Source organism: Sardina pilchardus, chromosome 8 (genome assembly GCF_963854185.1).
Source record: "Sardina pilchardus chromosome 8, fSarPil1.1, whole genome shotgun sequence".
Lineage (NCBI taxonomy): Eukaryota > Metazoa > Chordata > Actinopteri > Clupeiformes > Clupeidae > Sardina > Sardina pilchardus.
The window spans coordinates 14371820-14394169 of NC_085001.1; the positions used below are offsets into that span (position 1 = coordinate 14371820).

At 42.8% G+C, this 22350-nt stretch overlaps 2 protein-coding genes and 1 pseudogene across 3 annotated transcripts; all 3 read left to right on the forward strand.

Moving 5' to 3' along the window:
• Positions 1–3921: 3921 nt before the first annotated feature.
• LOC134088759 (tripartite motif-containing protein 16-like) lies at positions 3922–8274 on the forward strand. Of its 2 annotated transcripts, none has more exons than XM_062542873.1 (6): positions 3922–4628; positions 4870–4965; positions 5837–6070; positions 6557–6716; positions 6836–6898; positions 7272–7300. In XM_062542873.1, coding segments are annotated over exons 1-6 (1146 nt in total). In that variant the 5' UTR covers positions 3922–4037; the 3' UTR covers positions 7274–7300. The 2 variants fall into 2 exon arrangements, with proteins under 2 accessions (XP_062398857.1, XP_062398856.1); XM_062542872.1 differs by lacking the exon at positions 7272–7300 and adding an exon at positions 7421–8274 and having other exon boundaries at positions 3925–4628.
• A 477-nt stretch (positions 8275–8751) lies between these two features.
• LOC134088758 (tripartite motif-containing protein 16-like) lies at positions 8752–13530 on the forward strand. Its single transcript, XM_062542871.1, has 6 exons — positions 8752–9524; positions 10027–10122; positions 10325–10558; positions 10683–10833; positions 11503–11562; positions 12666–13530. The coding sequence occupies exons 1-6, from the start codon at positions 8931–8933 to the stop codon at positions 13181–13183; spliced, it is 1653 nt and encodes a 550-aa protein (XP_062398855.1). The 5' UTR covers positions 8752–8930; the 3' UTR covers positions 13184–13530.
• A 3098-nt stretch (positions 13531–16628) lies between these two features.
• On the forward strand, positions 16629–21653 carry LOC134088761 (tripartite motif-containing protein 16-like; annotated as a pseudogene).
• Positions 21654–22350: the final 697 nt, after the last annotated feature.

Consider the following 22350-nt stretch of genomic DNA (forward strand, 5'->3'; position numbering starts at 1 on the left):
TCGACTCTGCCATTGCTTCGATGGTGGTAGGGGCTGGTTGTGGTGTGGTGAATCTCAAACAGCTCACAAAACTTCTGGAACTGGTCTGATCGAAAGCATGGGCCATTGTCAGATATGACCCTCTCTGCCAGGCCGAAACGCCTGAAGTTGTCATTCAAGCGGGCAGTTACAACACTGGTGGTGCTGTTTCGCAGTGGGTCTATGAAGATGTAGCCAGAGAAGTAATCTATGGACACCAGGATGGGCTGACCTTGGAAGTCCATTAGGTCGCATCCCAGAACCTCCATGGGTCTGGTTGTGGATATCTGCCTCTCTGGTGGGCGAGGTTTCTTTGCACCATGTATTTGACACTCCTCGCAGCCATTGGCAAGATCAGTGATTTCATTCTGCATATTTAGCCAGTAGACTGAACGTCGAGCTCGCTTGAGAATGGCAGATAAGCCTTGGTGGCCATCATGTAGGCGTTGTAGTGTGTCTGCCTGCATTTTTGATGGGACGACTACTCTACTACCTTTCATTATGAGGCCGTCAGTGCATGAGAGCTCGTCTCGGAAGCACCAGTAATGCTGCAATGTGTCTGGAAGGTCTTGCATACTCTCAGGCCACCCATTGCTGATCAGCTGGCCTAGTGTGGAGAGCACAGGATCACACTTGGTCTCCTCCTGCAAGTTCGCCAGGCGCGTATGCCTTATCTTGAGGACCTGAGCGATGCTGACATCCAAGCCTGGAATTGTCGGGTCCGAGCCAGGTTTGACCAGCCTAGAGAGTGTGTCTGCGAGAGGTACGTGTTTGGCACCAACGTATTCGACATGAACATCGTAGGTGCGGAGTCTCAGAAGCATTCTCTGCAGGCGTGGTGGAGCCAGACTGATGGGTTTTCTGAAAATGGATTCAAGTGGCTTGTGGTCAGTGTGAATGTTGACGCGTCTTCCAAACACATACACGTGCAGCTTCTCGCATGCAAAAAGCACCGCCAAGAGTTCTCTTTCTATGTTTGAATACTCACTCTCAGTTGGGGTAAGTGACTTGCTTAGGAACTTCACTGGGCGTCCATTTTGTAGAAGGACGGCCCCAAGCCCTTTGAGGGATGCATCTGTCTCAATAACCACCTGCTTGGCAGGATCAAAGTGCGTGAGCTTCATTGCTTGTGAGATCCCCGTTTTGACACTTTCGAACTCAGTTTGCATGTCCGAAGTCCAGGTATAGCGAACATCTTTTTTCAGGAGGCCACGCATGCTGACTGTTTTCTGGGCCAGGTTTGGGATGAAGTTAGACAAAAAATTGACTGACCCCAGGAAGCTCTGTAGTTCCTGCTTGTTTTCCGGAGCGCCCAGTTGTAGAATGGCCTTCACCTTTTTGGGGCAAGGTTCCACGCCATCTGGTGAAATGATTCTTCCGAAGTACTCAATTCGTCTCTTTTTCACCTGACACTTGTCTGGATTGAATTTGATCCCAGCAGCCTTGGCTCGGCTCACTGTCTCGAGGAGGTGGATGTCGTGACGCTCTTCCGTCAATCCCTGAATTTTGACATCATCTGCACAGGGAAATGTGCCTGGGACACCTGCCAGGGCTTTGTCCATTTGGGCACAGAAGATTTCTGATGATACAGACAGGCCAAATGGTAAGCGAACAAAGCAGTATTTCTTGAATGGGGTATTGAAAGCGGTCAATGGCTGACTTTCTGGGCTCAGCATCTGTGTCCAGTAGCCACTTTTGGCATCCAGGGTTGAGAAGTATTTTCCATTTTTGAAAGTGTTTTTGGCATCTTCCCATGAGGCAGTGTAATGAATGTTGCGCACTAAGCATTTGTTTAAATTCTTGGGGTCAAGGCACACCCGGATATCACCGCTCTTTTTGACAACGATTACTAGGTTGTGAACCCAGCTGGTTGTTTCTGGGCATGGGCGTATGATTCCTTCTGCCTCCATGCGATCTAATTCATTCTTGAGTCTGGGGAGTACACTCACTGGAACTGCACGAGGGGGGAGTTGTACGGGTGTGGCACCTGGTGTCAGCTTTAATTCTGCCTCGCCGTCGAACAGACCGACTGAACCATCAAACATGTCAGGAAATATGCGTTTCAAGTCCTCCATGGGATCGCCTGTCTCTTTTCCCAGGGGCAAGTGACGTCGCCATTTCTTTTGGAGAGACTCATAGTCGACATCAGACTCTTCTGTAACATGTACAGCCTCAACATTAATGTTTCGCTGAATGCACACATCAGATATTTGGACAAGTTTGAATTGTTTGCAAAACTCGAGCCCGAGTATAAGCTCAGTACCGGCATTTGTAATGATAATTTCAACAGTGCGGGTGATGCCATTACATGTGACTTTTGTTTTGATTTTGCCACTCACTGGTATGCTCGCTCCAGTAACACTACGCAGTCGAATGTCGGCGCAGAGTAGGGATTGTTGTTTGATGTTCACTTTAGGCAAGAGTGAAATCGGCATGCATGTCGTCATTGCTCCGGTATCTACCTTTCCTTGTAGACAATGGTCACCAGTGGTGTGAAAAGTGACATCAGCCATTACCTCACGTGCATGGACATTTGTGTGTTGAACGGTGCTTATGTCATAGGCGTGATCACATGCGTCTTCCTCTGCACTCAGGTCAGTGTCTGCTATTTGAACTGCATTAGTGGTTTTGACTGATTTTTAAAGACTACACACTTTTTCAAAGTCACCTGTTTTTTTGCAAAAATTGCATCTCACATCTTGAGCTGGACATCTATCACGAGCATGACTTTGTCCACCACACCATCTGCATTCCCTGTTTGAGTCACCTGTTGCAGGCTTGAACTCACGGTGGACAGCACGGGGATCGGTTGGCTGCTTTGTTTTTGGCTTGCCTCCCCGCTGCTGGGATCGGCGAGATGGATCGTGAGAATATGTTGCATGCACCTGTGTTTCGGTAAAACGCTGCATTGTAGCATCAACAGATTCGTATCGTCGTAACACGTCCAAGCACGTTTTTACAGTGACTGTTTTTTCTTTGGTCATTAGCTTTCGTTTGCATTCGACATTAGTGCAGCCATGAATTAATTTATCCACAATGAGGAAATCAGAGCCCACAGGAAATTCAGCCTGTATGTGCAGCTCAAGAATGCGACTGTAAAATGCAGTGGTGTTCTCACCAGTTGTCTGCTTTGCATTGTAGAAGTCCTCTCTTGCCTCGCGAAAGTGTGTCGAGTGTGTGAGAATTCCATCTAGGCAATCTAGCAGCTCGTCTACCTTGGCAACACTACACGTAGGGTCTTCGGCTTGTTTGGCTTCAACTAGCCGTTCAACCTGCGCACCAGCCCATATGAATGGTTTAGCTTAACTTCCTCAGATTCCTCGTGGAGGGGGGGGGGGCATTAATAATTCGCTCAACTTCCTTGCGCCACAAACGATATTGACTATAAGCATCTCTGGAGTTCCAATCGACTTGCGTCTGAGGTTTGTAGTGTAGTGCCATGCTTGACTCGTCGGTCTAGCACTCCGAGATATCTACCTGAATATTTGGCTCGAAGATGCGATAAACAGTCCATAGCCTACATACCCCTCCGAGAAGCATTACACACAAGCTTCCATGAAGTTATTCCCTCGGATTTGCCGCATAACGCCACAATGTTCAAATTTCGGGGTCACCATTTTCAAGTTTGATGCTGGTCAGACAGCTACTTTATTAAGAGAGAGAGCAGGTAGAGGTAGAACAGCATTCTGGGTAGAACTGGTAATACACAAAACATAACAGGAGGTGGCAGAATATCTAATATTACAACAATCTCCAACCCAGGATTCACCAACTGGCAGACTCAAACCCTTTTGACATGACAACAAACTAGAACTTCTACGTGCAACAGCAGCGAAGTCCACTTCAGTGGGAATATGGGTTTGTTATGGTCTCTTGCGCCCCCTGCAGGCCCTGTCGACTCATTGATACACCTGTATACAACCAGGAAGTCTTGCAGAATTCAGGAGAAATGAAACTGAAAGGGCAGTGCTTTTTGAAGTCCAGAGCTTTGTGGATTGTTTTCAGCAGCATAGAGGGAAATGGCAGAGTCCATGATAAGTAACCAGGACCTTTTTATGTGTCCGATTTGTTTGGACATTCTCAGGGATCCAGTGACTCTTAACTGTGGACACAATTACTGCATGGGCTGCATTAAGGGCTGCTGGGATCAGGAAGATCAGAAGGGAATCTACAGCTGCCCCCAGTGCAGACAGACGTTCACTCCAAGACCTGATCTAAACAAAAATAATGTTTTGGCTGAGCTTCTGGAACAGTTCAGGAAGACCAGAATCCAAGCTGTTGTTCCTGCTCCTGTTGTATGTGCTGGTCCCGGGGAGGTGGAGTGTGATCTCTGCACTGACAGAAAACTCAAAGCTGTGAAGTCGTGTCTGGACTGTCTGTTGTCTTATTGTGAAACTCACTACAAAGTTCACAACGATGTAAATCCTGGACGAAAACACAAGATGGTTGATGCCACAGGTCAGCTACAGGAGAGGATCTGCACCCAACATGAGAAGCCTCTGGAGATATTCTGTCGTACAGATCAAACTTGTGTTTGTTTTCTCTGCATGGTGGATGATCACAAAGGCCATGACACTGTGTCAGCGTCTGCAGGGAGAAAGGAGAAACAGGTAAGGACAAGGGTTGTGATATAACATGGGCTTTATGGTGTACAACTTGATTGAAGCAGGCTATAACTCATCCAGACAGCAAGTTAGAGAATGAATAACAGCAGCATTAAACCACTCTAGTAGAAATCAGATGGTCTCATCACTAACATTAAAGATCAACATCTTAGTTATGTGTTTGTGAGCTCACCCTAACAGGCCTAGTAATTCTATGGTGTGGATGTGATGCATTTGTTCAACACAGACATACCTAGAAGAGACCCAGAGGACATTTCAGCAGAGAATCCTGGAGAGAGAAAAGAAGCTTCAGGAGCTGAGGAAGGCTGTAGAGACTCTCAAGGTGAGTACGCACCACATCAGCTGTCTGCTGGAGGAGCCATTTCAGCCCTCTATGGCTCCTCCAGTTAGCCAGAAGAGAACTTCCAATTTCAATTTAATTTCACTTATAGAGCGCCAAAACATTACACATGTCTCATGGCGCTTTACAGAGTGTTAAACATTCAAAGAGAGCCCATGAGTAACAGGGGCAAGGAAAAACTCCCTAGAATTGGAGATACATATAGGAAGAAACCAGATCCACGACTCAAGGGCCCAACCCATCTGCCTGGGGTCAGTTACAGTAAAGTAATTTGTAGTTTGAAAGTTACAATGACAATGAAAGTTCAAATAGTCCAGTGTAGGGAATAAATTGTCCATTAGTAATCCATTAGTTATTTCAGAAAGTGATGGGTTGCTAGGATGCGTGGGCCAAGGATTCGAGCAGGGAACCACAGCAGGCGATGGTAGGGCAGTCATAGGGATGGTGATGGCAATGGCGATGGTAGGGCAGTCAGAGGGATGTGACTTCAGGTTTGATGAGGGACAGGCACAGAGATGGTTGATGGCTGGTAATGGTTAGGTGAGGTATAGGGGAAAGCGAAGAGAAATAAAGTGTGTTGGTATTACTGTAAGTCATGATGGTTGGTATTAATAAGTATATCAATGGTGATATAAATGATTATACTATAGAGGGTTTACAAAACGCTTTTACACACGTCTTTTGTGGGGACAGGTGCGTCGGAATAGGTTACCCAGTTAAACCCGAAAAGAGAATCCCGCATATCGTCCACCACGCATACCACTTCCCAGTTCCTCTGAGCCACACTTTAAATGTTGTGAAAGAGCTGAATGAGTGGACCGCTTTATATGCCCCCTATGTCTTCGTGTATCAGAGCTCTGCACAGACGGCAGTGGAGGACCGTGAGAGGATCTTTACCGAGATGATACTTACCATTGAGAGAAGACGCTCTGAGGTGAAAGAGCTGATCAGAGTTCAGGAGAAGGCTGAGGTGAGTCGGGCTGAAGGCCTCCTGAAGCAGCTGGAGCAGGAGATTGCTGAGCTGAAGAGGAGAGATGCTGAGCTGGAACAGCTTTCGCACACAGAGGATCACATCCATTTCCTCAAGGTAACTTTTGATAGGTTATGAGGGCATAGGATGTGCTGATGAGATTAACTTACCTACCGTAGCACTTTAATGGACTGCATGCTGTTTAAGTATCTGTAAAGAATGTTTCTGGAAGACTAAAACAAGTTTGTTTAATTGTTAGATTTATTTGTCAAGTCTGTATACTGAAAATGATCATGTTGAATATTATTTTCATATTTTTACAGTGTTGTACCAAATATTTTTACAGTGTTGTACCAAAAACAGTGATATACTGTAGATAGTCTATCACCCATCCCAATATCTAACTGGTCTTGTGTATAATAATTATTGAAACATGTTGTTAAAAATAAGATCAAATATTCCAGATCAACTGTATCAACAGTATTTACAGGTCATGAAATACAGATCCCTGATTTAACGTTACATGAACTGAATGCTTAATTGAGAACATGCCCTCCTTTCTCTCTCTCTCTCTCTCTCTCTGTCACATGTTTCTGTATTTAGACTTTCCTGTCAGTGAGCAACCGACCAGAGATTACAAACGTATCCAGTATCTATGTTAACCAAGGACTCTCTTTTGAGACTGTCGAGAAATCTGTCTCCTCACTAAAGGGGCAGTTGGAGGATTTCTGCAAAGAGGAAGTCATTAAGATATCTGCCGCAGGTTGGGCACCTCTCTGAGACGCACTATAATTGTACTGATTTTACCAAAGGTTAGGATACAGTGTTGCCATTTACACTACTTACAAGTAAATGTTGTTTGTGATTTTTGTTCTATTACAGTAATGACTAAAGTCCATGGTCTTTTGTCTTCGGAACCTACAACCAGAGAGGAATTCCTAAGATGTGAGTTTCACCGTCTCATTTCATGCAGCACTACTGTAGATCACAAGTCAGTTAAAAAAAAAACATGTTTAAACAGTTCAGGGTTGACAATAGTCATTCTTGCCGCATAAGGTGTTTGGCCTTAGTTTTGTTTATCCCACCTTGTTAAGTCCAATCAGCCTATACAGATGAGTCATTCTGTGTCAAATTAGACAACATCCAGGAAGATGGCTGCTGCACTGTCTCAGACTTTGCTCCAAGTTTGTCTACCTAATACTGTATTTAGGTCCCAAAACTAATTGTACAATATTATTGTTATATTCCAATGTTTTCGTACATACATATGAGTATGGAAAAAGTATGGTCTTTCTTTCACAAACATTTGACCAAACAGGAAAAAAAACAACACAGATAACACATACAGTAAGTAAAGTACCTTCCACATGAACTCACTTTAGTGCAAATATATGCAGGTTCAGACAAAAACAATCCTTTCTCTCAGTGAGATGTTAAATTAAAAAAAAATCTTGTGTTGTCCATCAGACTCCTGTCACTTCACAATGGATCCAAACACAGCACACAGAAAGCTCCGTCTGTCTGAGGGGAACAGGAGGATGGAGAGGAGCTTTGAGCGCCAGTCAGCTCCTGATCATCCAGAGAGATTTGATGGCTGGTGGCAGATGCTGTGTAGACAGGGTGTGTCAGGACGCTGCTACTGGGAGGTTGAGTGGAGTGGAGATAAGGTTGGTATAGCAGTCTCATATAAAAATATCAGCAGGAAAGGCAGGTTTGGACGTAATGATCAGTCCTGGACTCTGGAACTCTGCCGCTCCAGCTCCTCTTTCTGGCACAATAATAAAGAGACTAAACTCCCTCTAGTGGCCACCTCCAGAATAGGAGTGTATGTGGATTACAGTGCAGGAACTCTGGCCTTCTACATCTCTGACACAATGACCCTCCTGCACAAGGTCCAAACCACATTCACTGACACACTGTACCCTGGGCTTTGGCTAGATAAAAGCTCATCAGTGCAACTGTTGTGAATTAATAGTTGAGCGTTGCTCTGTTAGCCAGGCTATCTCCCTGCAGCAGCAGGAGAAATCAGTGTTTCAGCTTTGGGAAGCAAATACAGGAAAGGAGTAAGGAAGGAAGGGAAGGAAATATTGCAACTCTCATTACTGTAATAGAATGGCAGTCACCCTTTGCACCCACAGACTTTCTTGTACAAAAATTGTTGAGCATATCTTAGTTTACCCCATTTATAGACCAAGAAAAATAAATGATGAGAATATTAAATATCATTTAAATGAATAACCTATATGACCTAAATATAATCAGCTGTAAATGTAAATTCAGCCTCTGATTGCCCTGCCTGCTTTTGCAGAAATAAAAATATATGTTTGCCATTGTGTGTCTACTGTGTCTTCGCTGTTTGACAGATTTTCAGCATCTGTAGAAGCAACAGATTACAACCCCAAAACAATTCTAGACAACATCTATTCTACACAAAATATGAATACATTTAACTTTTTTTGTGATAGCTATTGATCTGAAGTAAAATCTGAAAATTGTATCTGAAAAAATAAACACAACTTTTTACTTGAAGAAAGAAGTGCAACAAGGGACACCCAGAGAAAATAACTGATAGGGAGCATAAAAAATGAACAGACTGATGGATCTCCTTATGTTGGGTGTTGCACTGTGTTGGAAAGTAATTAAGTTTGTCTGTGAACACACCTGAAGAAAACACATTCTTGATCTCTGCTCCCCATCACCCACTTCTATTGTATCGTTCACATATCCTGAAATCAGTTCTTCAGGAAACCATTCCAGAACACAGATCCTCAACACCAAACACCAGAGGTGGAAAGTCCACTTCAGTGGGAATATGGGTTTGTTATGGTCTCTTGCGCCCCCTGCAGGCCCTGTCAACTCATTAGCGCACTCGTACACAACCAGGAAGTCACACAGAAATCAGGAGAAATGAAACTGAAAGGCCAGTGCTTTGTGAAGTCCAGAGTTTTGTTAATTGTTTTCAGCAGCATAGAGGGAAATGGCAGAGTCCATGACAAGCAACCAGGACCTTTTTATGTGTCCAATTTGCTTGGACATTCTCAGGGATCCAGTAACTATTCCCTGTGGACACAATTACTGCATGGACTGCATTAAGGGTTGCTTGGATCAGGAAGATCAGAAGGGAGTCTACAGCTGCCCCCAGTGCAGACACACGTTCACTACAAGACCTGTTCTATACAAAAATAATGTTTTTGCTGAGCTTGTGGAGCAGTACAGGAAGACCAGAAGCCAAGCTGTTGTTCCTGCTCCTGTTGTATCTGTTGCTGGTCCCGGGGAGGTGGAGTGTGACATCTGCACTGGGAGAAAACTCAGAGCTGTGAAGTCCTGTTTGGATTGTCTGTTGTCTTACTGTGAGACTCACTATAAAGCTCACAATGATCTTAATCCTGGACGAAAACACAAGGTGGTTGATGCCACAGGTCAGCTGCAGGAGAGGATCTGCACCCAACATGAGAAGCCTCTGGAGATATTTTGTCGCACAGATCAAACTTGTGTCTGTTTTCTCTGTATGGTGGATGATCACAAAGGCCATGACACCGTATCAGCATCTGCAGGGAGAAAGGAGAAGCAGGTAAGGGCAGGTGTTAACAACATGGCTATCTGGAAGGTTATAGACCCATTTTCTAAGCACAGAGGTTCTGAACGTTTTTGGGCACACCAGAGGTCAAACCAAAACACCAAGGCACTTATGATTTAGGCTACAATGATTTTAAGGTATGTCACGCACATTATTATAGCCTGTAAGATGGGAGTTCATTGTTATGCCTATATGTTTTTCTGTACAAATGTTCATGATCTGAGATAACAGAGATAGGGATGTGCTCAAATAATGTTGAATGAGGTTTTTGATTAAGACGCTGTCATTGATGCATTAAAAATACCCTGTACAAAAATGGGACATTGGATCGCTCAAATTCCATGTAAAACCTGATGGTCACAGCCTGTAATGATAGTCTTCTCAGCAATGGGCTCATCACTAACATCACTTAATAATAAACACAAATAAGAATTTGTCTAACAGGCCTAGTAATTAATGCTATGTTAACAGCATGTGATGCATTTGTTCAACACAGACACACTTGGGAGGGACCCAGAGGAAATTTCAGCAGAGAATCCAAGAGAGAGAGAAGGCGCTGCAGGAGCTGAGGAAGGCTGTGGAGACTCTCAAGGTGAGTACTGACCACAAGGGCCAACAATATCTGGCTGCTGGACAAGCCATCAAGGCCTCGGTTATGGACTAGGGCTCTCTTCCAGTTAACCAGACAAGATACATTCCCAGTTAATCTAAACATTGCTGGTAATAGGCTTTAGGGAAGAGCTGAGTGAGTGGGCTTGACTGCTTTAGATAAACTCCATGTGTTTGTGTGTTAGAGTTCTGCACAGACAGCAGTAGAGGACAGTGATAGGATCTTTACTGAGATGATCCGCTCCATTGAGAGAAGGCACTCTGAAGTGAAAGAGCTGATCAGAGCTAAGGAGAAGACTGAGGTGAGTCGGGCTGAAGGACTCCTGAAGCAACTGGAGCAGGAGATTGCTGAGCTGAAGAGGAGAGATGCTGAGCTGGAACAGCTTTCACACACAGAGGACCACATCCATTACCTCAAGGTGATGAATTGTTTGTGCACAATTCTTTTTCCAGATCCAGACTGGACATCAGACATAGAATTTAACACACACTCTCTCTCTTTCTCCTGCTCTCTCTTTCTCTCTGTAATGTTTCTTCATATAGACTTATAAATCAGTTAGTGACCTACCTGAGTCTAAGGATTTCAAATCAAACCAAGCCCTCTCTTTTGAGGCTGTGAATGAATCTGTGTCCACACTGAAGGGGCAGCTGGAGGATTTCTACAAGGATGAATTCATAAAGATATCTTCAGCAGGTTGGTCATACTTCTGACATACAGTATTAAAGGTATACTATGCAGGATTGGCGATTTCATCGCCGGTTTCGCTTTCACTTTTCATTTTGGCTCGTTTTATGCTTGTATATTTCTCTGCAGAGCTTCCCCTACAGCTTTAGCGTGTATAATTTGACAAAACTCCTCAATCGGTCAGTCTGCCGTGCCTTTTCATGACACTTCCTGGAGTAGAGCATGGGTGCGTGCCCGGTGTCTCCTGAAGTTGCAAGTGTGGTTCTAAAGCTACAGACCACTAGAGTGGCCAAAAAAAACACCGTTCGACCGGTAATGACTCATTTAATCATATATAACAGTATGGAACGAATTGATTAACTGAAAAACGTTGCATAGTATACCTTTAAAATATGATGACCCACTTGTGCCAATAAGCTGAATTCAAGCAACTTATATTTCTTAAGGCTTGTATGTCTCCACATCACATAAACTATGTTATGAAGCACAGGGACTCTTAAATCCCCATAAATATAAGAAAATATGGAACAGTCCAAAAACATTCAAGAAACTTTAACTCACTAATGTACCAAGAAAACCTTGAAAAAAGTGAGGAGGACAGGAGGTTAAGCTGATGCAATGTTAACATTTTACTTAAATCAGTGCTGTTTTTAATAATGATTCCTTGTATTACAATAGTGAATGAAGTCCAGGTTATTTTGCCTTCTGAGCCGACAACCAGAGGTGAATTCCTACAATGTGAGTTTGACACACACATTTCCACAGACACTGCACCCTCAGAAAGAGAATCATGATGGGAATGGATGATAGTTCCTGATGGTTTCCTAGGTGTATACACTGAGACACATTAGAGTGACATATGTGACTGTGGACATTAGGGTGTTAATAAAAACATTCTGAATGCAGATGTGGGATCAGCAGAGCAGATGCAGACAAGATTCCCCCTGTAAATCAAACCCAGTCCATGCAGTCATTCTGATGCTGCCAGGGTTCAGCTGACAGCAGGTCAGGCGGTTTGAAAATAAAATCCACATGGAAGGGATGTACTGTGTGTGGTGTACAGAAAAGGCAGGGAACATTTGAACTGTTGTATGGGTGTACAAAGTCCTTGAGCAATTTGACCACACAAATTAGATTGCAACACACAAATCACACATATGTGAAGGACCTTCCACATGCAAATATACGCAGAAATAGAAACACACACACACACACACACACACACACACCTCTATGTCCTCTACTCCATCAGACTCTTAACTTCACACAAACAGAGCAGATGCAGGCTCGACTCCCCTTCTAGATTTAGCCCAGTCCAGTTATTCTAATGCGGCCAGAGCTTTGCTTACAGCAGATCAGGGTGTATGAAGTTTATATGGTAGGGACACACTTGTTCAGTTACAGAGATCATTGAGGACACTGTCCATGATTTGGGTTAAAGGTTGTTATTCAAGACCATACAATCCAATCAAATAACACCCCTCTTCTCTGTGATCCTGAATCAGTGTTGATCTGTGGTGAAATAAATGTGGTGAATAGCAAAGGTAAGGCATGTTTACTGGTGTATGGGTGTACAGAGACCTTGAGTAGGCCTATAGGAAGTCCAATCAGGTGAAATGTAAAGGTTTCGCTTTATGTCCCCACAATTTGACCACACATACAGTAGAAAAGGTTACAATACACAGATCATATGTAAAGGACCTCCCACATCTACTCATTCTTGTGCAAATATGCAGAATCAGACAAAAACACAAACACAGTCTCAATCTAACATTCAGTAATTTCATCACTCATTATGATGTTAAATTAATTAACTCTTGTGTTGTCCTCTATTCCATCAGACTCCTGTCACTTCACACTGGATCCAAACACAGTACACAGATACCTCCAACTGTCTGAGGGGAACAGGAGGGTGGAGAAGGGAAATATTCTACAGTCATATCCTGATCATCCAGAGAGATTTAATACATTGTATGAGGTGCTGTGTAGAGAGGGTGTGTCTGCACGCTGCTACTGGGAGATTGAACGGAGTGGAGAGTGGGTCAATATAGCAGTCTCATATAAAAGCATCAGCAGGAAAGGACATAGTGCTGAGCATGGGTTTGGAGGTAATGACCAGTCCTGGAGGCTGCGCCTCACCAGCTCCAGCTCCTCATTCTGGCACAATAATGAAGAGACTAAACTCCCTCTAGTGTCCAGCTCCAGAATTGGAGTGTATGTGGATCACAGGGCAGGGACTCTGGCTTTCTACGGTGTGTCTGACACAATGACCCTCCTGCACAGAGTCCAGACCACATTTACTCACACACTGTACCCTGGGTTTTGGCTAGATCATAGCTCATCAGTGAAGCTGCTGTGAGTATTCTCACTTGAGAATTGGTCTGGTATTATTCAGGCTAGCTCCCTTCTGCTGCAGTAGGAGTGTTTCAGCTTTGGGAACCAAATGCATTCCTGGAAAAGGAAGAGTAGTGTAGTGCAACATAAAATTCAAAGCTCAAACATTGGCTCTCGCATAGTTTCAGAATGTAATTTTCACACACCTCTCTTTAATAAAAATGGGGTGTTATGAATTTATACATCTTATTTTACTCCAATCATAAAGACCTAGAAAATAGATAAAAAATAAAATATATTTTTAAAATATGTAATCTGCTGTGATTTGCTGTGTAAAGTACATTTGCAGGAATAAAACATGTGCTTGCTGTAGTGTGTCCTATTGTGTTTTCTCTGTTTGGCAGATTGTCATCCTGTGTGGAAACAAGATAATAATATTATATTATGAAGATCTACACAAACACAAACACAAATGTGCATACTGTACAGTGAGCTATTTCATCTGATATATTAGTAGCATCCTGAACAAAAAAAAACACAATCGTTTACTTGTTACTTTCTGTGCAACGTGAGTTATAATAGAGAATAAGAACTGATAGATTGCATAGAGACTGAACAGACTATCTGTGTTGGATGTTGAGCATTTGTGTTGCGGTTGTAGCTGTTTTGGAAAGTATGTGAGCCGATAATTTGCAGAGGTGGAAAACTCCAGCTTCAGAAAGTAAAAGTCCAATCATGTACTGTATTGGTTCTGCCTCTGCACTTGACACAGATCTCATCAATAAGCTGCTCTACCTGGTTGAAGAGTTGTGCTATAATCAGCTGGTTTAAGTGAATGGTTGGCACAGATATGTGGCAGGACTTTTACTTTCTGAAGCTGGACTGACACTCGGCAAGGATTCTGTACCAGAGCCCTCACCATATGAGCTTGATGTGGAGAGTGATCTGTAAACTGTCTGGCATCAGATCTATACTAGACATGTTTAGATCTGTCATCTAAATGAACTTGCAGATGAGCATGGACTGAACTTTCATCCGCCCGCCGTTACTTTCATCCTGGACATGTTAAAAGTGTTACCCTGGGGACCCTGGGGACAAACGCAGGTCTGTCAGATGCTGTGCTGCAGATGAAGGCTCATCAGACTTTGCTTCTGGTTGCCATGCGCCAGACGGTCAACATGATGGGCTGGATGCAGTGGAGCAGCTGCGAGACATCAGCTCTCACGTTTTGCTCTGGGGACAAACGCACTTCTGTCAGACGCTGTGCTGCAGATGCAGGCTCATCAGACTCTGCATCTGGTTGCCGGGCGTCTGGAGAAGTTAGACCCGAAGGTGAACATGATGGGCTGGATGCAGTGGAACAGCTGAGAGACAACATCAGCTCTCATAGCCAGAAGCCACAACAACTGGTGAAGTGACAGGCAAACATGTGAGCACTACAAAATATAACCAATCACCACTGAAAACTCTCAGACACACCTAATTGTCTGTTAGGGTGTAAAGTAAAACCGGGAATGTCCATTGACCATTACTATTTTTAGATGCTTTCAGATTCCATTGTGCTTTGCCGTTTTCAATTTTAAGTTCAAAAGGGATACAGTACATATCTCTGGTTGTCCTTAAATCTTCTTGGATTGCACAAATATTTACAGATTTCTCAAGAGGCCTCAGTCACCCAATATCTCAAGTAAACCCGAAACAGTCAAGCAAATGTCATACATCTTATTCACGGTACTCTTTCCTTGTGTTTAATAATATTTTAGTTCTAATGTATGTGCTGTTTGGTGACTAGAGAGAGGGTGGTCATCTGTTTTTGACAGTTCAGTTCAGTGGCCTATAGTCTTTACTCACAGAACCACTTCCATAAATATCGTACCAAATCACATCAGAGGATCCAGGAGAGAGAGGAGAGGCTGCAGGAGGCTGTTGAGACTCAAGGTGAGCACTGGCCACAGTAGACTGCTGCTAGAGGAGTCATCAGTGAACCAGAGTTGAGCTCCATGGCATTCTCTTCTGACCCAACTGTCAGAGACAGAGCTTCCTCTAGCTCCCAGTTCCAACAGAATGGGGGTGTACTGTATGTGGATCACAGGGCAGGAACGGAGTCCAGACCACATTCACACACACTCTACCCTGGGCTTTACCTTGGCTTTAGTTTTTATCATGGTCAGTCAAAATAATTTTTATATTTGGAGCATCCGTTTTACCTTTGTAAACCAGCAGACTTTTTGGAATGATTAGTGGTGGTGACTGACTCCAATGGAGGAGGATTGTGACACCTCCATTAACCTGGAATGCAATCAGGTTGGGTCTTTGCCATGATCAGGATGTTTACATTTTATTTGGAAAATTCTTTATTTTTAAATGTTGTTATTTTATAACTGCCCCATGTAGTCTAGCTGCTAGCGTACCATTAGAAAGCAAGTGAATAGAGTGAATAACAGCGGTATAAAACCACTCACTAATGAAATTAGAAAACAGATAGTCTCAGCAATGGGCTCATCTAACATTAAAGATCAACACATGTGTTCTTTACCTCACACCGTTTTTTTTTTTCATATTAAACTATTCCCTTAACTAAGACGAGTTGATAGGCTACATCACGTTTCAATGCGTGCACCCACTGGCTCTGGCGCGCAGCACTACTGTGATAGCACTTAGCTAGCCCAGTTCATTCATTAGGATCCAAACAAAGATGAAGGTAGAAGCGACCAAACACCTCCATGTTTTCCCTGTTAAAACACAGTTACACGAGTAGTCACACAACCAAGTATGGTGAGACAAAATAAAACGTTGTGCATTTCTAAGCAGGTTAGAGGGATAACTATATTGTGTGGCGGAATAACACTTGAGAGCACTTAGACTCGGCGCAGTAATATCCTCACTCCAAAGTGAAACTGAAAGTGCAAGAGTGATGATATACTGCGCCGAGTCAAAGTCCTCCCAACTGTTATTCCGCCACACAACATAGTTGTCCCTCTTACTTGTGTACAATAATGATGATTCAAACATTTTGTTAAAATGAACATGAAATATTCCTGTTGATAAATTATGCCTTAGAATACTAGTTTAGATAAATGTTCATAAAACATGTAAGTGGAAGAACACAACATTCAAACAGTAGTTCATTATTTTGGGGCACTATTACATACAGCCTGAAGTTGGAGAACAAGTAATACAATATATTGCAATTTAAAACAAATGGATTACTTGGGAATGGCTTATTGTGCAAATTAATGTTTCATATCCTTGTATTTGGTAAGGTCTGCCGTTTACAGTAAAGTTACGGTTCAGTCAGTGGGAATATGTGTTTGGTATGGCGGCCTCATGCGCCCTCCACAGGCCATGTCAACTCATTGACATGCTGTGCACAATGTGCAGAATTCAGGAGAAATGAAACTGAAAGGGAAATGCTGCTTCCTGAAGTTCAGAGCTTTGTGAATTGCACTGCAGAGGGAATGACAGAGGCTATGGCAAGCAACCAAGACCTTTTCACGTGTCCGATTTGTTTGGACATTCTCAGGGATCCAGTGACTCTTCACTGTGGACACAATTACTGCTTGGGCTGCATTGAGGGCTTCTGGAATAAGAAGAGAGTCTACAGCTGCCCCCAGTGCAGACAGACCTTCACTCCAAGACCTGTTTTAAACAAAAATAATATTGTTGCTGAGCTTGTGGAACAGATAAGGAAGACCAGAATTCAATCTGTTGTTCTTGCTCCTGTATGTGCTGGACCTGAAGATGTGGAGTGTGATGTCTGCACTGGGAGAAAACTCAAAGCAGTGAAGTCCTGTCTTGACTGTTTGTTCTCTTACTGTGAGACTCACTTCCGAGTTCACAATGACATGAATCCTGGTCGAAGGCACAAGGTGGTTGATGCCACAGGTCAGCTGCAGGAGAGGATCTGCACCCAACACAAGAAACCTCTGGAGATATTCTGTCGCACGGACCAGAGTTGCGTTTGTTTGTTCTGTCTGATGGATGAACACAAAGGCCATGACACTGTGTCATTCTCTGCAGGGAGGAAGGAGAAACAGGTAAGGACCGGTGTTTTGGTGACTATAAATATGGCTATACGGTGTACAACTGGAATGAGGCCTACTGTACACTCTTAAAACAGATGTGTTGAAAACAACACATCTTGCTTTGTTTTTACCACATCTCTGTGTCCAAAATATGTGTTGAAAATAACACAACTGTTTATAGGAGTTCCATTAAACAGCAAGTTACAGGGAGTGAATAATCAGTCCTCTCTAATGAAGTCACAAACTGTTGTGTCAATGTCAATGACACAGCCTTCTCAGCATCACTAAGATCAACACTTTAGCCATGTGTTCATGAGCTCACCATGATCAATGCGAAGTTCATCTTCATGCTGATACTATTTTATATCATATTGCTGACTATTCAACTTGCCACTGGAAATCTACAACTTTCATTTCATGTTCATCAAGAAGCTTTCATTAATCTTAAATTGATTTACAATGCTAAGAAAAAATACATGTTTTTACTAGAGCTATAGGGACATTGAGGTTAATTGTGCACAACTTACCACTGTAATGGCTCCAACACTGACTGAGTCTGTGAATCTAAATGTTTTGGCATCTGGTTGGTTAAACTTAAATGTAATCTATAGATTTTCTGCTGCTGCTTCACTCTAGGCCACAGCTTATCACTCTGTCGTGAGATTTTAACTGGTGATAGCTTTAGTACTCGCCAGTGTGTCCTTTATGATAAAGCGGGTAGATCATTTTTAGCGATACTGAGAAATGAACATTGGTATTTATTTATTAGTAAATCAGTTGTTGGGAAGTTCTGGATCCAGGAGGCGGTTATGTTTTCGCTTGGCGAAGCTGCACTCTCTGAGTGCTTTTCTAGTATTTCAAAGATGTTTGTTTTGTGGGTCCCTATCAGACCAAATCAAATGACTGTTTGATGTTCAAGGTTCTTTACATTCATTCTGAACTGGGATAGTCTTTTGCTATACCCAGAATATTCTTCAACACACTGTAATACTCTTTACTTTCCAATGGTCATGTATCTTGACTTAGGTTTATTTGTATAGACTACCCTTTCACTATAACCCATAAGCATGAATGAATGAATGAATTAATTAATTAATTGATGGAACAGTTTGTGCTTGAGGAATTATCCAACGGGTCTATACTTCTATGATAACTGCAGTGTGGATGTGATGCATTTGTTCAACACAGACACACTTGGGAGAGACCCAGAGGAAATTTCAGCAGAGAATCAAGGAGAACGAGAAAGAGCTGCAGGAGCTGAGGAACACTATCGAGGCTATACGGGTGAGTACCAGGCCAGAGTTAAGGCCTCCGCTTGCATTCAGTTCGTCTTCCTCTTCGTTCGAGAGGAAAACCTCCGTTCCTCTGAGCCACACTGGTAACACGTTTTGTGAAAAAGCTGAGTGAGTGGGTTGCTCTAAATGGACACCGTGTGTTTGTGTGTCTCCTATCAGAGCTCTGCACAGACTGCAGTTGAAGACAGTGATAGGATCTTTACTGAGATGATCCGCACCATTGAGAGAAGGCGCTCTGAGGTGAAAGAGCTGATCAGAGCTCAGGAGAAGGCTGAGGTGAGTCGGGTTGAAGGACTTGTGATGCAACAAGAGCAGGAGATTGCTGAGCTGAAGAGGAGAGATGCTGAGCTGGAGCAGCTTTCACACACAGAGGACCACATCCATTTCCTCAAGGTAACTGCAGGTCATGAGGGCACAGGATGTGCTGATGGCATTAACTTTCCTCTTTACGCAGCACTTTAACAGACCCTATGTCATTTCAGCATCAGTAAAAATGTTTTTGTAATGTTCAACCAATCGAGCATAAGTTGATTTAATTTCTTGGCTCTCAAGAGGACTGTAGGCTTTACTTGTGTCCAGAAAGATAACATTTAAAAAATGGTATTCATATTCATCATCATTATCATCATCATCTCTCTCTCTCTCTCTCTCTCTCTCTCTCTCTCTCTCTCTCTCTCTCTCTCTCTCTCTCTGTCTCTTTCACTCTCTCTTTGTATTTAGACTTTCCAGTCCATCAGCAACACTGTGGAGACTAAAATGGTATCCAGTATCTGTGTAAACCAAAGTCTCTCTTTTGAGGCCGTGATGAAATCTGTCTCCTCACTAAAGGGGCAGCTGGAGGAGTTCTGCAAAGAGGAAGTCATGAAGATATCTGTAGCAGGTTGGTCACATCACTGACACTTCCTATGATTTTACTGATATAAAAAAATTTAAGGTTATTTAAAGCACATTTTTAGGTCAGTGTTATTTATGATTCTTTCTATTGCGACAGTGACTAATGTCCGGGCTGTTTTGCCTGTAGAGTTTTCAACCAGACAGGAATTCCTACCATGTAAGTTATATGTGCACAAATTTCACAGTACTACAGCTTACGCTTACATGTCTTAATATGACGTTCTAAAAGAAAGTTCTGGAGATGTAATGGATTTGCCCCATGTGCCTCTTACACCAATCATGTTTGATTTAAACTATCCTCATCAGCTGCAGGACTTACATTGGTGCCAACTCTCAACCCACCACATTTTACATCACCTATCTGAGAATTTATGTAATTTATGATTTATGATTTATGAAGTCAAAGACACAAGATTATTCAGGAAAATTGTGAAAGTCTGTTTGTTTAACTTCAGGGACGATATCGGATGAAGGATTAACCCATACAGATCTGAGAGTAATGTGTTTATACAGTACATGCTGCTATTTGTATGGGATCTGTGCGGCTATCAGATTGATCAATTTCTCTTTCTCTGGCACGCACACACACACAAAATTCTTCTGTTTCAATAGTGAATAAAGTCCAGGCCATTTTGAATCTACCTGAAACCAGAGGGGAATTCCTACAATGTGAGTTTGACATGCACACATTTCAGAGAGAGAGAGAGAGAGAAAGAAAGAGAGAGAGATATGCTTTAAGAATAGCCTGCATGATTAGAGGTAGTGTCAGCAATCCTAAGCGATTTCTAATCCTTAACACATTTTGCCAAACAGTGGCAATCCTTTGTATTTCCATAGATCTCATGGGTGGATCCTATTTTGAAATATTAAAGAGAGATGTAAACTGTGTGACTGTGAACATTGGAGTGTAATTTGTGTTTCAATGTGTATCAGACGCATTGTCCGCAGAGCAGATCTGGCCATTGAAATAATCAGCAGGCCTTATACAGTAGATGAGGATGCATCAGGGTCACCCCCCACCCACCCACCCACCCTCTTCTCTGGACCTTGAAGCAATGTGTTCATATGTGGTGACATAAATGTATGTGTTGTATAGCAAAGGTGTGTGCAATTAGGTGACATGCAAAGGTCTCCATTTCACAAACATACAATTTGACCACACACAGAAAAAGTTACAGCACACAAATCACACATAACATAAAGGACCTTTCACGTGCACTCACTCTAGTGCAAACATACAGAATCAGGCACAATCTCTCACTCAGCGAGATGTTAAATGAAGAAACTCTTTTTTGTCCTCTATTCCATCAGACTCCTGCCACCTCACACTGGATCCAAACACAGCAAACAAAAACCTCCATCTGTCAGAGGAGAACAGGCGAATGGAATGGAGAGATAGGGCCAGGTCATATCTTGATCATCCAGAGAGATTTGATTGGTGGCAAGTGCTGTGTTGTGAGGGTGTGTCTGAACGCATGCTACTGGGAGGTTGAGTGGAGTGGCGGGGTTTATATAGCAGTCGCATTCAAAAACATCTGCAGGAAAGGGTGGGGTGATGAGTGTAAGTTTGGACATAATGATCAGTCCTGGGGTCTGGACCTCTCCAGCTCCAGCTCCTATTTCTGGTACAATGATAAAGACACTAAACTCCCTCTGGTGCGCAGCTCCAGAATTGGAGTGTATGTGGATCACAGGGCAGGAATTCTGGCCTTCTACAGCATCTCTGACACTGACACAATGACCATCCTGCACAGAGTCCAGACCACATTCACTCACACACTCTACCCTGGGTTTAGGCTAGATAATAGATCATCAGTGAAGCTGTTGTGAGTATTCTCATTTGAGAATTGCTCTGGTGTTGGCCAGGCTGGGTCCCGGCTGCAGTACTCTCTTAGTCCACTCAATTTCTTGTGCAGAAAGTTTTTAACTTATATTATTATTTCTACCCCATCCATATAGACCAAGAAAATACATTCTATTAATATATTTTGAAAATGTTCTGAATGTAATCATCTGAGAATATAAAGTCAGCTTCTGATCGCTGTGACAGAATGTGTACCCTATCATCTTATGTGGAACCAACAAAATATAAAGATGCCTCAAAACTTTTGTAAAGTATTCCAGACAGTTTCTACCATAAATCTAACTGTTTCTAAAACAACTACTATGTTTACTTATTATTTTCAGTGTAATAAAGAATGGACTATTGATCTGTGTTTAGCCTATACCTCCCCACCCCGCAAACACACATGACAACATGACAATAAACTTCTTGAACTTGGTCTTGTGTTGGGTGTTTGTGTTGTGGTTGTTATAACTGTTGTAACTGTAGGCTGCAGGAGGAGATTTACTGTATTATTTGGGGAGCTGAGGACGGAGCCTCATCTGGGCCAGCGGCGCTCCCTCTCACAGCACACCTCCCTCAGGTAGGCTACTGATGGGGCCGTCCCACACTGGGTTGGACCAGAGACAGTAAGGAGGAGAATACCACTCCTCAAGTACTGATGGTGTTACTTTTGGAATGTGACTAGTAACTACAACTTCAAAGTACAACTGCTACTGTATAACAGAGTCACATTTAAAAAAAATAAAAAAAAAAAAAAACCCACACATTATAGAGATACTGATAAACCATCTTTCTTTGGATTACAGTAATATGTCATTGCCATCCTATCAGGCATGCTAAAAAAAACCCATTTGTTTCTCCACAAGGGGTCACTGTCATCCATCAGAAATTCACACTGCCCTCTCATGAAAAATGAATTAGTGACTTCTGTTTGAGTACTGAGTATGTAAGTCCATGTTTTACGATCCAGAATCAGGTAATCTATTTTAGTTTTATGATCTAATTTGGGATTGGATCAACAGGATCCAGATACAACCTTTTCGACCTATGTTTCTAAATCCAAGAAAGGTCAAGTGTACTTAGACATTCGACTTGAAACTTAATCACCATGACAGCTGTACAATGCAATACT